Raw genomic sequence first — 14,679 nt, 5'->3', positions numbered from 1 at the left:
GTAAACCTTGCTAATTCAACAGTATATGCACCTGCATCCAGCACAGCAATTTCATGGTCAGATGGCAACATTTCTCTGTTTCTCTTGTTTCATTCTTGTGTTATGGTAATTCCTTCATGGTGAAAGACAATATTAAGTGATCAAACACTAAAAACATTAAGGATAGTTGAAGCTACAAAATTAGTGGAAAGAGTTAACTTCCTGAGTTAGAGGTGTTTGGAGCCAAGAGTTTGATTAACACCCAATTCTATCAATTACAGGAAAAAAAGAATAATAGGATATGACCTAACCAAAAGGAAATTAACATAGCTGGCCCCTGCAAATTTTGAGTTTTACAACAGATAAAATTAAGAGCAAGCCTGCAGGTTTTATGTGTTTGAATGTACTCTTATTGCTTTTATCGCTATATTAAGCTTACTAAGGAAGCCATATCCTGCCATGTCAGATGTAATATTGTGCCCGTAAATTATAGTTGTTCAGCACTTTCACTGAGGCATTCTTTAAAGAATGTCCTCCTCCAGGTATATGAGAAGAGAAGATGGGGTGGTGTTCACATTGTTTGCAGGCATGTTGTCTGCTTTTCTCTTGATGCAGCTGGAGCTTGAAAAAAGATCAACATTTGGACTTTGCAGGCTTTGTGCATGCCTTTGGTGGGGGGTTGTTTGTTTTTTTGTTTTTGTTTTTAAAAATAAAGTGTTAAATTCACCAGTCTTATCCCCTTGGTGTTTTACTACCAATACTGGAGATAGAAATTCCAGTCAGCCTGCCAGGTGAAGTCTCTGAAATAGCAATGTGGTTTTGGGGGGGAAAGAAACACCAAAAAAACCACAACATGGCTCTTAAAAGTAGGTAGAATGTTTGGCTCCACTCCTAGTTTCGTACAGCTCTTGGGGTACAAAAGGGAGAAGTAATCTTCTAATCCTTTTGCAAAATTTAACATAACTGGAACTCCTTGAGAGAGAGATATGAAAAGAATCTGTTCCTTTTGTTATTTTTTCTGGTTTATGTATCTGTTAGATTACCCTTTCTGGAACTTAAGTATTTGTATTACATCAGCACCTTGTGCTGCTAATCGCAGTACAGTTTTTTAGAAATAAGTATTATATAAAGGGTAGGCATTCAAAAAGCTTCACATTTCTTTGATTTCTGTCCCTTTTGAAGGCTTATTTAAGCTTATCGCTTATTTAAACAAATAGTCCTATTTGATTCATTGTTTGAAAAAAGGGAATGAATTAATCAGCCCTTGGCAGTCTGATGCTGAGTAACATAACAACTGATAACACTTTCTTCTGAATTCCCTCTTCTGAAGAAACTCCATGCTGGATAATAGTTAAGAACAAATCTTAAAAATGAAGTTACCATTTTTCCTGAGTGTCCTGAAGGAACGCCCAACATGCCTGACATCAAAATCATGTTACGTGCTTTTTGATTATTGACTTGGCCTGTTAAAACATGGCATTACTGTAGAGCTCTATGTTTGCCCCTGTAGCCTGAGAATGATAGAAAGTTTCCTTCTGCAAGTGATAGAGGAGCCAACGAGGAGAGGTGCTACGCTGGACCTTGTTCTCACCAACAAGGAGGGGCTGGTGGGGAATGTGAAGCTCAAGGGCAGCCTTGGCAGCAGTGACCATGAAATGGTGGAGTTCAAGATCCTTAGGGCACTGAGGAGGGTGCACAGCAAGCTCACTACCCTGGGCTTCAGGAGAGCAGACTTTGGCCTCTTCAGAGATCTGCCTGGCGGAGTGCCGTGGGACGAAGCCCTGGAGGGAAGAGGGGCCCAAGAAAGCTGGGTAATAGTCAAGGATCACCTCCTCCAAGCTCAGGAGCGATGCATCCCAACAAAGAGGAAGTCAGGCAAAAACGCCAGGAGGCCTGCATGGATGAACAAGGAGCTCCTGGACAAACTCAAACACAAAAAGGACGCCTACAGAGGGTGGAAGCAAGGACAGGTAGCCTGGGAGGAATACAGAGAAATTGTCCGAGCAGGCAGGGATCAGGTTAGGAAAGCTAAAGCCCTGATAGAATTAAATCTGGCCAGGGACATCAAGGGCAAGAAGAAAAGCTTCTATAGGTACGTCGGGGATAAAAGGAAGACAAGGGAAAATGTGGGCCCTCTCTGGAACGAAATGGGAGACCTGGTTACCCAGGATATGGAGAAGGCGGAGGTACTCAATGACTTTTTTGCCTCGATCTTCACTGGCAAGTGCTCAAGCCACACCACCCAAGTGGCAGAAAGCAAAGGCAGGGACTGGGAGAATGAAGAGCTGCCCACTGTAGGAGAAGATCAGGTTCGAGACCTGATCTAAGGAACTTGAAGGTGCACAAGTCCATGGGACCTGATGAGATCCATCCGCGGGTCCTGAAGGAACTGGCGGATGAAGTTGCTAAGCCACTATCCATTGTATCTGAGAAGTCGTGGCAGTCTGGTGAAGTTCCCACTGACTGGAAAAGGGGCAACATAACTCCCATTTTTAAAAAGGGAAATAAGGAAGACCCAGGGAACTACAGGCCAGTCAGTCTCATGTCTGTGCCTGGGAAGATCATGGAACAGATCCTCCTGGAAGCTATGCTAAGGCCCATGGAGGACAGGGAGGTCATTTGAGACAGCCAGCATGGCTTCACCAAGGGCAAGTCCTGCCTGACTAACCTAGTGGCCTTCTGTGATGGAGTGACTACATCAGTGGACATGGGAAGGGCTACAGGTGTCATCTCTCTGGACCTCTGTAAGGCCTTTGACACGGTCCCCCACAACATCCTTCTCTCTAAACTGGAGAGGTATGGATTTGATGGGTGGACTGTCTGGTGGGTGAAGAATTGGTTGGATGGTCGCATCCAGAAGGTAGTGGTCAACAGCTCAATGTCCAGATGGAGACTGGTGATGACTGGCGTCCCGCAGGGGTCCATATTGGGACCGGTACTGTTGAATATCTTCATCAATGACCTAGACAGTGGGATCGAGTGCACCCTCAGCAAGTTTGCAGATGACACCAAGCTGAGTGGTGCGGCTGATATGCCTGAGGGATGAGATGCCATCCAGAGGGACCTGGACAGGCTTGAGAGGTGGGCCTGTGTGAACCTCATGAGGTTCAACAAGGCCAAGTGCAAGGTCCTGCACCTGGGTCAGGGCAACCCCTGGTATCAATACAGGCCGGGGGATGAAGGGATTGAGAGCAGCCCTGCCGAGAAGGACTTGGGGGTACTGGTGGATGAAAAGCTGGACATGAGCCAGCAATGTGCGCTCGCAGCCCAGAAGGCCAACCGTATCCTGGGCTGCATCAAAAGCAGCGTGGCCAGCCGGTCGAGGGAGGCGATTCTGCCCCTCTACTCTGCTCTGGTGAGACCCCAGCTGGAGTACTGCGTCCAGCTCTGGAGTCCTCAGCACAGAAAAGACACGGACCTATTGGAGTGGGTCCAGAAGAGGGCCACGAAAATGATCAGGGGGACGGAACACCTCTCCTGTGAAGAAAGGCTGAGAGAGTTGGGGTTGTTCAGCCTGGAGAAGAGAAGGCTTCGGGGAGACCTTATTTCAGCCTATCAGTACTTAAAGGGGGCTTATAAAAAAGATGGCAGCAAACTTTTTAGCAGGGCCTGTTGCGACAGGACAAGGGGGAATGGCTTTAAACTAAAGGGGGGTAGATTTAGACTAGCTATAAGGAAGAAATTTTTTGTGCTGAGGGTGGTGAAACACTGGAGCAGGTTGCCCCGAGAGGTGGTGGATGCCCCATCCCTGGAAACATTCAAGGTCAGGTTGGACGGGGCTCTGAGCAGCCTGGTCTAGCTGAAGATGTCCCTGCTCATTGCAGGGGGGTTGGACTAGATGACCTTTAGAGGTCCCTTCCAACCCAAACTATTCTACGATTCTATGTAATATTCATGAATGGTTGTGGAAGCTGCAAATACCTGCTAAGTGGAAACCTCACTGGAACGCTTTGGCAATATGCACCCAGGCACACTGGGCTGTAAATAAAGGAGAGTGGCTTCTCAGGGACTTTGCACCACCATGCTGCAGGTGTGTTCGGAATGAGCCCAATATGCAGTAATTGACTTGCTGGTTATTGTTTTCAGGAAAAATCACAGATGTATCTTTCTGTTGTCATACTGGACTCCAGAAGGTAGAGCACATCCACAGGCTGTGCTGACTCGACACTTGGTACAACTAATGGATGGAAATTATTAGTAAAGGATGGGAACTCTCTGAAACAGAGCGGTGGTTGAAAGACTAGGAAGTTTACCTTTAAGCAGCAGGTCGTATTTTTGTTAGGAAGATCCTTTCTCCAGCTTCTTATTTCCTGCATTTTTGTGGTGCTGAATGCTGAGTTACAAAAAAGCTAACTGGTTTTGCAGATAAAGTCAAATTTGTAATTCCCATTTCAACCTGCTGAGGAGATTGTAGAAGGAGGGCTTCAGAGCTATTGGAGGGAAGTGGATGGAAACCTGGGCTATTCTGAGTTTAAGATAGGTTTCTGGGAGGGGCAGACCTGAGGGGGAAAGCTTGCAAAAAAACTTGGGGGGATCCTGTCCCCGCTCTGACAGATCAAACTTCTCAGAGGATTGTGCAAGGAGGGACAAAGCTAGCCAAACTCAATCCAAGAGCCAGAAATGCTGAAAGCATTGAGTGACTGAGTCTGAGCTGGCTTTTCAGAAGAATCTGTTTTTACCAAACTACCTTGCTGTTTTGGGATTGCAGCTGGGTATGATACCAGGTAGCAAAGCTTTCCCTGGAGTACTTTTAAAAGTTAAACAAAAAAAAAAAAAAATTGTGCACATGAACCTAATACAGAAATATTTCAACCACCTCTGCAATGGAAGGCACATTTGAAATATACAGCCAGGATAGTTCTGGTGTACTACCAGGTGATTTTCTAAAAAGATGACTTTATCCGTTTATCATGCACTGTCTAACTTAGGGGCAGTAGCTGGGGTTTTTGGTCTAGCGCACCACAGATTTAGAGCTGATAGTTATCAAGCTATGAGGCTGTCTATGATTATTCGTGTATTTTTAGTTGGTTAGTGTGCACCACTGAATGATTCACAGCAGTGACTGTGATGCTGACGTTCCACATATGAGCTAAGGTACAATCTGTAAAAAGAAGAAAGTTTGCACTTTCTGGAATGAGTGAAGAAGTTATTTTTATATGAGGGAGGGAAGATCATAACAGGATTGTTTGTAGTTGAAGCAGAATGCATCTCTCTTCTCATTCATGGTACTCTTTCAGATACCGGCCAGTGTACAAAACGTAACTAAAAACAATTCTAGCATACCTTCTAAGAATAAAACGTTGGACGACTTGTTGCCATACGTGAATTAATACAGAAAATGATAATAGGGCTTATTTTGTGGGGGAAGGGGAAGAGACAGAACTGTACCAAGTTATCAATAGTAACTTCATAGAGCTCGGTGGACTGTGACAGCTATTTCAGAAATGGTGTTTTTCAAGGTTTATTGTACAGAACTACAGCCTTATGTATTATCAGGAATATACCAGATCTTCCTTGTTCTGAGAAGACAATTTTTTGTTAAACAAGGCATACTTTTCTCATGCTATAGTAATAGCATGTTTCAGAGAGTTGTTTGTTACTACAAAGGTTTAACTCATTGTCTGCTTGATTATTTTAAAGACAAAACCCAAAACCTACAATTTAAGTCTAAAAAATGTACTGAAATCAGGTGTTTCTTTTTAATTTTTGACAACATATCATTGTTTACTGTGATGATACTACAATTCTTTTGGGAAGGAGTGTTCTATACATTGGCTTGCTGTTTTTCAGTCATATATGACCCTGATATATTCAATCAGTAATTCCCTGAGCCATCCGTTGGATGAAATATGCAGTATGAGTATATAGAAAGATTAGGAACATGCATATATTCAAAGATCATGCTTGGTTGGAGAAATTTTTTGGTATTCTTAGTACTCTCTTTTTACAAAAGCTTCTTTTTCCTTCTCTTGTGTTTTAGATATTGACGAGTGTGAGAATGACTTCTACAATGGGGGTTGTGTCCACGAGTGTATCAACATTCCAGGCAACTACAGGTGTACATGCTATGATGGGTTCATGTTAGCCCATGATGGCCACAACTGTCTTGGTAAGTAGTGAATGCTGGCAAGAAAGTTTTGTTTCATGGCTGTGGTAAGAAGGCCTGATCTGCTTGCTGCATTTTGTCATCTGGTATGTTTTCAGTAAAGACTTGATCCAGATCACACTGAGTAAGTTCGAACCTGTCCATTGACTCCAGTGTGGTTTAGACCAGACCCTTAAAGTTGGTACTCTGAATCGTAACATACTCAAATCAGTTTGTCCATCTTTAACATTGCTAACCCCTCCCCCTGACCTCCAAAGCCTGTGCCGGATGTTTGGGCTTCTTTTTTAAGAAAAGTAATCTGTCCCATCTACTTAAATATATTTTGTCTGTTTCTTCCAACTTTTGTAATTCCAGTCATATCTTTAAAGCTCCCCCTCCCCTTTTTTCCCTTTTAGGGTAACATAGTTCTAGGATATGCTGTATGAACAGAAATTACAGAATGTCAAAAGTGCAAGTGCGATGAAGGAATACTTGGACAATAAAACAGGGCAAAGAAACAGTTATCAGTAATAGCTGTTTACAAAGGGGAGGGACACAGCCATGTACAGAGCAGGATCTTAATTGCTTCAGCAGTCTGAGGATTTTGGGATCTGTTTTTTGATTCATGTCCATTGCTCTGGTTTAAATAGGTTGGGTTTATCCTATAAGCTAAAAAACATATGTTTTGTTTTGAAATTTCTTCACACCAATTACCTGGAAATGAACTTTGACTGCTATATCCAGTTTCCCATACCTGCTTACTTGGTAGTCATTTTAGCTAAATCCTAGTGCCTAGGGACTATCTTTCCTAATATTCCCAATATAAATGCAATGACCAGTGTTTGGTACAGTCCCAAATTCATTTCAAAGCTTTGTTTATAAAACAATGCAGAAAAGGGTTATTTTTTCTGTGTCATGCAGCACCTTTACTTTGGTAAAAACTGAGATTCTTTGCAATAAAAGTCAAGAAATCAGGTAATGAACCAGAAATAATATAGTCCAGTAACACCAGTCTGCACTCACTGAAGCTATGGAACAACTAGAATTTCTGAGCAAGGATTTGGTTAGCCTTTCAGTAGATGTATTTCCTACTGGGTTCATTTTCAAACTGAGTAATATTTGTTCAGATGGATTATATATCCTGACCATTGACAGGCTTTTGACTCCAACTTCCAAATTTTATTTGTTATAGAACAGACTAAATAGATTTATTCGCCTCAGCCTGAGGTGGTCAAATGATTAATTGTGCAAGAGGTATTTCTTATACAAAGAGCAGCCAGACATGCATTTAAAAAAGAAAGAAAAACTCTATTTATACTAATGTGCATAAATATCTCTTAATGAAACAGGACACAAACATAATCAAATAGTTCAACTATTTGGAATTCAAATAACTGTGCATGTGCGTTGTTTCAAACAGCTTGCTATTTTCAACTTTGTTTCCAAATGATTCCCATAGTAGTAGGGAAAAGTAGGTTTGCAAGTACGAACAGCAAAAGGAGTGACCTGATAAAGGATGAACCCTTCAGGAGATCTGTGGGACTTTTTTGGACCCCTGCTGTCTGTGTTGTTGCTCTCTGGTCATGAAACATACAGGCTGGATCTACAGAGATAGCCAAATTTCTAATTTTCTTTTCATTAATTTTGGCCACTTGGTTTTTTGGGGAAAAAAAAAGGCCTACGATAATATAAACCATTGTGCTTAACAAGTGGCTACGGTTGAAAGTATTGATCCAAAGCTTGCCAAGAGATCTTTCCGGTTTTTTAGAATTGGTGTCTGCCCATACCCATGGTCTACTCTGAGCTGACTTTTTGTGTTACCCCAAAAATGTTTGGAACCATGTTGCTTCTAGAAGAGGTTCAGTGAACAGATGAGTGGGAATAATAACAAAGGGCTCCCTTTCTCCCAGTGTGCAACTTTAGGACACTAAAAGAGGTCACAATTGCTTTTCTAATTTTGAGAACATGGACTGGGGAAGTTTCTATTCCACAAATGCAGATTGAATATTTGCAACTAATGAATGGTCTTTGATATGTCTCAGTAAAATAACTGCTTTTATTTAGAGGCACTGAAAAGGGAATCAAGGCACATTCCTCTTTCTGCCTTTAAAATTTCAGTGAGTTTGCTGAGGACGAAAGTGTCTGGTTGTAAGGTCTCAGACTGAAGTTTTTAATCCTGACAGTGGCCATGCAAAACTTGCTATGGCTGCCTGTTGCGTGATAACTCAGGTTTGGGACACCATTGCTAGAAAAGAGAGAACTTCATTTTTCTGTCATCATTTGGTCTCTAGCTGGCTGCTGCCGTTACCGGTCATACTGACTGCTGGGATAGCCTGTTTGTGCCCATTAGCACAGCATCAGTTTTGAAAAGTGGGACGTTCTAAGCTTTTCCCTTCTGGACTAGTGGTATTTCCCTTCACTTATGCTACCAGAAATGTGTAAATGCAGTTGGCTGTTTTTAAGAGGATGCAGTGAGGTCTCAAATCAAAAACAAACCTTGTATTTGCACATGATTAAATTAGTATTTCTGTAACCTTTTGGAATATTTTCCCAGCATGTAAAACTTGGTTAATTTATTCCAAAGATATATTTTTTTTTCCCCATGAGGAAATTAGGTATTGAAAAGAATTAAAGTTTTGATGAGTCCACTGGTTTCCACCTGTTCTCGCTTTTTGAGAAACCACTTATTTTTCATGGATTATAAGGAGACAAAGAACTCTTCATAAGATTAGTGACAATGTTTTTCACTTTTCAATGCATTCTTTTACTGATTCCTCCCCCCACCCCCCCTTCCTCTATAGGACTTTACAGAACTGTCAAAATGAAGATTGCTAGTTAGGTACTGTATCTATATATCAAGTTTATGTTCCTCTTAGAAAAGGCATGTAATGTTTGATCAGCATGCTGAAATTAAATCTGTATACACATTAAGTAGGGCTGTAGTGGATCTTGTATAGAATTCTGTCATTTCCATAGAATTTGTAGATGAGCCTATAAAACTTGTGGTAGGTTGATTTTGAAAACCCTGCCTGAACCGTCTTCTCATACAGCAGCATGGATGTGTATGTGCTTGGATAGAAGATTGGCTAGGAGTGACCCAACGTTAGACTACACTATTCCTACTTCTCCCCCATCCTTTGGCCTTCCAGGCATTACTGTTGGGGTCCATTTTGTCAGCACGTGGGGAGCCAGGCAGCAAGAACTCTTAGGGGGCAATTTGACTGCCTAAACATAGGAGTCTCATGCCAGTGAGGACACCCTGGAGCTGGCAGATGTGATGTGAGATCTACAGGAGTAGATCTGGAGTGTGAGATGGAGGCTATTAGATGAGATAACATAAGGAATATAAGGAATCTAAAATGGCATCTGACTCCGATGGTTAGACAGCTGAATTGCTCTCTCAGTGACTTGGGCTGCATTTTCTCATGCACACATCACCAGAAATCTTTGTCTAGTGATTTTAGATAGAAGGCCTAGGGATGGAACCCCATGATAGTTCACTGATAGTCCTGTAGGTCATCTAGTGAACCTCTAGGAGACAGGTTGTAATGGACAGGACCGTTATATCAGGATTTCTGCGTCTCTTGCTTGACTGAAGTCTATGCAAAATCTTAAGACATCTCTTCTTGACAGGGTTTACATTCCCTTTTAAACCTTCACTGGATGTCATTCTAGTAACGTCAGTATAGCAAGATGACTACAATCTTCTTTATAAATAACAAACTTGGAGTATTCACAACTAATTAGACCAGATGCGGTTGACAGTTTAAGTGTTTTTTCCCCGAGTTCTTGTTTCAACATTTCTCTCTTTCTAATCAAGTGCAATTTCTTATTTATTTATTTGTTGGGAGGAGGTGTTTTGTTAAGAATTCATGGCTAAAATTTGTACTGGAAAAGGTCCAAAACTGTCCTCAGGGGAGCTCGACTGGCTTTCTATTTGACATTTTTATTGAGGAATTTCTCAAATATAACATGAAATGACACCACAGGGAATTCAAACTATGATGAGATCCTTGTCTGGCTAAAAATAATTTATTTTAGCACTGTAATCACTTGAAATAGCAGTAGTTCTTTTTCAAAATTGCTCTAAATTCTGCTCAGTGGATGCAAGACTAATATTTGGTCTCATGCATTAGGTTTTCTTTATCCTTCATTTGAAACCAGTCGTGAAATATGTTTTCCCCTCTCATATATGAAATAGCAGTCTGGGGTTTTTTTTATAAGCAATTAGCTCACTGGTCCAGATGTTTTTCCTGTTTGATCATTTTTTCTCCATGGTCTTACTGATAAATTGATTTTTGCTTCTTTGTGTCTTTCACATGTTGAGGCATGCTATCAATTTTTGTTCTCTCTTGCCTTTAGGAGAGATTATGGCATAACTGATCATCCCTCCTATTAGTGCCAAACACTTTACCCATCTCATTTGTAGTAAATCAGAGTCTGTTCTCAGATACCTGGTAAAATCTGTGAATCTTTACTACAGAGTATCAATGGATAAGACTTAAGCCTTTAAAACTGGTTATATAAAATATACTCCCTGCTCTGATTCAGTATGACACTTAAAGGTGTTCCTAATTTTCCTAGGTTTTTTTTTACATTCTTGGTTTAATATTAAGTAAGAAGACTGGACTTTTGCATACGTGTAAGTGCATTATTGATTGGAGGCCTCTTTGGCAGTTGAGCATACTTGTACTCTGTCTTTGAGTCCTCTTGGAGGCTTTCAGTAAGACAGATAGCAGATAGCAGAGGAGGTAGATTGAGCCTGGTTGTTGTAAGCCTGGGTGTTGTACAAAGTGAGATACACAATGGATGGGGATGCCATAGAGAAGGCTTGAGCATTTGTCTTCCTTTTCAGTGAGAATTTCAGGGGAGCTTGGCATAGCTGCCAGTATGGTGACTCCAGAATGTACCCAGGAGGGTAAAAGAGAATTTCCTGGGTTTTTTAGTTTACTTTCAAGCTATTGGGATAGAAATTGTCATATTGAAAGAAACCCTCTGCTCCTTCAGCAGTGGTAAGGCTTCAGCTGGTGGAGGACTGTTCAGTTTAGGGCATTGCACTTGGGTGAAGCCAAAAGAGAGCAGTGAGAATATTGAGTGATCTAGAAAACATAGAATCATAGAACATCTCGAGTTGGAAGGGACCCATAAGGATCATGAAGTCTAACATGGCTAATGCCAGAAGAATGAAAGAAATGGTATAGTATTCTTCTAGGGAAGAGAAGATGAAAAAGAAGACGCGATAGTCATCAAATCCAAAAAAGGCTGCTGTGAAGAATAAGATTTTTACTGTTTTGTTTTTGTATCCCTGCTGAAGTGAATGAGGTAGTGCAATAGTGTTTGGTTACTCCACTTGGGAAATTCAGAAAGAGCATTGAATTATTTTTCCTTTCTCCTGAAGGACTCTCACATGGAGTACCATTATCTTACATTAATCTCTCTCCTACTGTATAAAAATGTAAGCTCCTGGGAGAGTATTATGTGCTGTATTGGTCTGAAGCATCACCAAAGAAGAGAGTTCTGAAGCTTATCATGGATTACTAAACCTTGGGATTTATCCAGGAAAAGCTTGCTAGAAACCTTGCTGAAAGCAGTTCTTGCTGGTATTCCTGACTAAGTCTTACAAATTTATTCAGCATCTGAAAATAGAAAGTGGAAGAGCGTGCCATAACTATTTGGATCAGAAAGTGGAGAGCCTTGCTTTGCAAAATTTCCTTGCCAAAGGGCTCACACATCAGCTGATACCACAGCTGTTCCAAGCCTTCTGGAATTCACCTATCTCTGATCAGAACATGAGAAAACGGGGAAAGAAGAGCATGCAAGAAAAATATGTAGCAACAAAAGCTGACTGTCATTGGTTCTTACTTGAGAAAACCATGTAATACCTCCTCCACATTCTGCTCTTCTATCTTTTTTTCCTGGAGGCAGAGATTTGTGTACATATAGTTAGGGAATTCTTCCTAAAAAATCGACACAACTCATTGTTTTCTGTTCATCAGACCAAATCTGGGTGTGAAAAATATTTCAGGTTAAAGAATGGAATTGCATGGAGTGATGATTTTCTTTTGCTTATCTATTCAGATATAAATATGAATCGCTATGAAGTGCTACTCATCTCTCTCTGTTTTATGTGTTGGGTTTTTTTATTTTCTCCTTAGCTGTGATTTGTGACAGTCCCTTTTTAATAAGGCATAAGCGTTGCTTTTTTACAAAAACACTTCTTGCTTCAAGGTTGCACTCATCTTAACTCTTCCTTCTTCTAAAGATTAGCATAGGTTTCATGAAGTCCTCTGCTCTTTATAATTTCTGTAATTAGTAACTGTGCTCAAGAAGGTTGTAAACTCTTCTTAGAAACCACCAAAAAAGATACAAAGGAGCATGGACAAAAAATTTATCAATGTATTCAGAGACGTATTTATTTTATTTATAGGTTTTTCTGTGGTATTAATTGCTGCGATATAGGAACATATGTGAACACCTTGTAAATTCTAATAATTTGTCTTCAGAAAATCCTGTAAGGAAAAGAAGTATAATTTTCATTGTTTTACAGATGAGGAACTGGGGCAAACAGATTAAGTTACTTCTCAGTCTTCACACAGGATGTCTGGATGTCTACAACATAGCCAAGAATAGAATCCTTACCCTTCTCAATCCCTGCTTACACGCTCTTATTTTGAATATTCTGTGTAACTTTCATTTCTCTTACAGAAAAATAACAATTACTAAATTTGGACATCTATAATATGATATCTCAATTCTCTTGTATGTCAGACCTCCTGAAAATAAATACAGAAGTAGGTTTTGATGATCCAGTATAGTTTATGGTTCTTCAGCAGTTAATCCTGTGCCTGATTGAGAAGAGTCCTGGGAAACAGAGTGAACTTCTGATTATAAATCAAGCCAGAAATGCACTTACTAATATGCATTATAGATTCCATGGAGCTCTCTGCAAGAGCTGAACGTTCAGTACAGTAGACAAAAACACAAGCACAGTGTCAACTGTGAATTCAGTAGCAAAGAACTGAATAGCAAAGTCCTGGTTATGTCCACAATCTTGAAGGTGTGCTTTGGGCAGAAGGCCTGATTTTCCAGCCTGAAAAATGGACACTACTGTTTTATTTGTCTGTTCCCAGATCCTGTTTTGCATTTCTTGACAAAGTGACTAAATCACATGGAAGCCCCTGTGGGAAAGGAGAGGTGGCACTTTCCCCGGAGCAACTGAAGCTGCTCCAGGAGTGATACTGGTCTGCCAGCTCTGCTAGGTGGAGCAGAGCAACAATTGCAGCAAGGCATTTGGGAGCCTGCAGCTAAAGGAGAAACTTCTGAGGCGAACCAGGAGCAGGTGGTCACAGGCCTCAGAGTAACATCTGCCTGTTATAAAATGGGCCTTGGGATCGCAAATCAGTATATAAATTAGGTTTGTGTTTGAAATCACACAATTTCTTTTCTTCTAAGGTCTGAGGTTAGGATCTAAACCCAAGTTCCTGTCTTGCAGTGCTACTTTAAAATCTGTTGGCTTATTTTGAGAGAGGAGAGGTTTCAACCCTGGCGTATAGGCCTAATTCCTGACTGGGTAGTAGTAATCTACAATCTGACTCAGATGACAAAAAGAACATTAGTATGTACGCACATGTGTGTATATCACATCGTATCGTTCATCCTCTTTCAGTGAATGTTCCAGTGCTCTATGTTTTTCTTTCAAAACAAACCCAAAACAGAACCCAAAATCTACCTATTCCTACCCTTCTGTTTGTCTGAATGTATACACTGGGACCGGAGATTATGGCCTAATCTGCCTATCAACATGAAGGGGGAGGAGAGTTGCAAGTGTATGAGAAATCATTTCTAAAGCTCCCAGATGTAAAATGTCAAGAAGTGGTACATAACTCATTTAGGATTGCATAATCACTGGTATGATTAAAGAGACCAATGTCTTCCTTTTAATTTAGCTTTATTTTTCTTCTTCTCCAGGCAGCTGTGCACAATGTGTTGCTTGCTTGAACTCCAAATGAATGCTTCTATTACTGATGTTTATTTTTCTTTATGTTTCCCAACAGTTCAAATAGATTTTTTTTTTTTAACGTGAACATTTTTAATATAAAACTAAACAGCTTTTGGAAAGTTGTTTTTAGTTTCATAAAAACAGATATTTTAAAGAGAAGCTGAAAAATGGTCCATTTTCTTGGCTGTCTTCCAGTTTTCCTTGCCTTTCTTTCCTAATTCCAGGAGACTATTAGGTGAGCCGACAGTTAAGTATTGTCCTCCTCTAGCACATCAGCCGGGCCTCTAATAATATTATCAGTCATAAACTCTCTTCCAGATTTTCATGGTTGCTAATCTTAAGCTCCTTGGCAGACTTGGCAGGAAGAGGGTTGAATAAACCCAATAGCCTTCTTTTCATAGCTCTTCATTTTTATTAAAACACATGCAAAATTATGGTATTTTTGTAGAGAAGTTATTAATCTAAATCTTGAAGTTCTTACTCATTTCCAGTGATTCCAGTGAGAGTTTTGCTTGAGCAGAACTTCAGGATTTGGCAGTTGTTTCATGTCTTAAGAGAAGGAGGGCAGACTCCCAAATCAGGGCTCAGTGGTTGAGTAGCGGGGATCTGTTCTAAA

The 14,679-nt window shown here is 40.7% G+C and overlaps 1 protein-coding gene across 5 annotated transcripts in view; it reads left to right on the top strand.

The window, feature by feature from the left end:
• The window catches only part of SCUBE1 (signal peptide, CUB domain and EGF like domain containing 1), a 223,332-nt gene that overhangs the window by 29,880 nt on the left and 178,773 nt on the right, over positions 1–14,679 (top strand). For all 5 annotated transcript variants that reach the window (XM_076343880.1, XM_076343872.1, XM_076343862.1 and 2 more), the window contains exon 3: positions 5,960–6,088. In XM_076343880.1, coding sequence (XP_076199995.1) covers positions 5,960–6,088 — 129 coding nt within the window. The remainder of the gene's footprint in view (positions 1–5,959; positions 6,089–14,679) is intronic.

Source organism: Aptenodytes patagonicus, chromosome 1 (assembly GCF_965638725.1).
Source record: "Aptenodytes patagonicus chromosome 1, bAptPat1.pri.cur, whole genome shotgun sequence".
Classification (NCBI taxonomy): Eukaryota; Metazoa; Chordata; class Aves; order Sphenisciformes; family Spheniscidae; genus Aptenodytes; species Aptenodytes patagonicus.
This window is presented reverse-complemented; position numbering and strand designations above follow the sequence as displayed.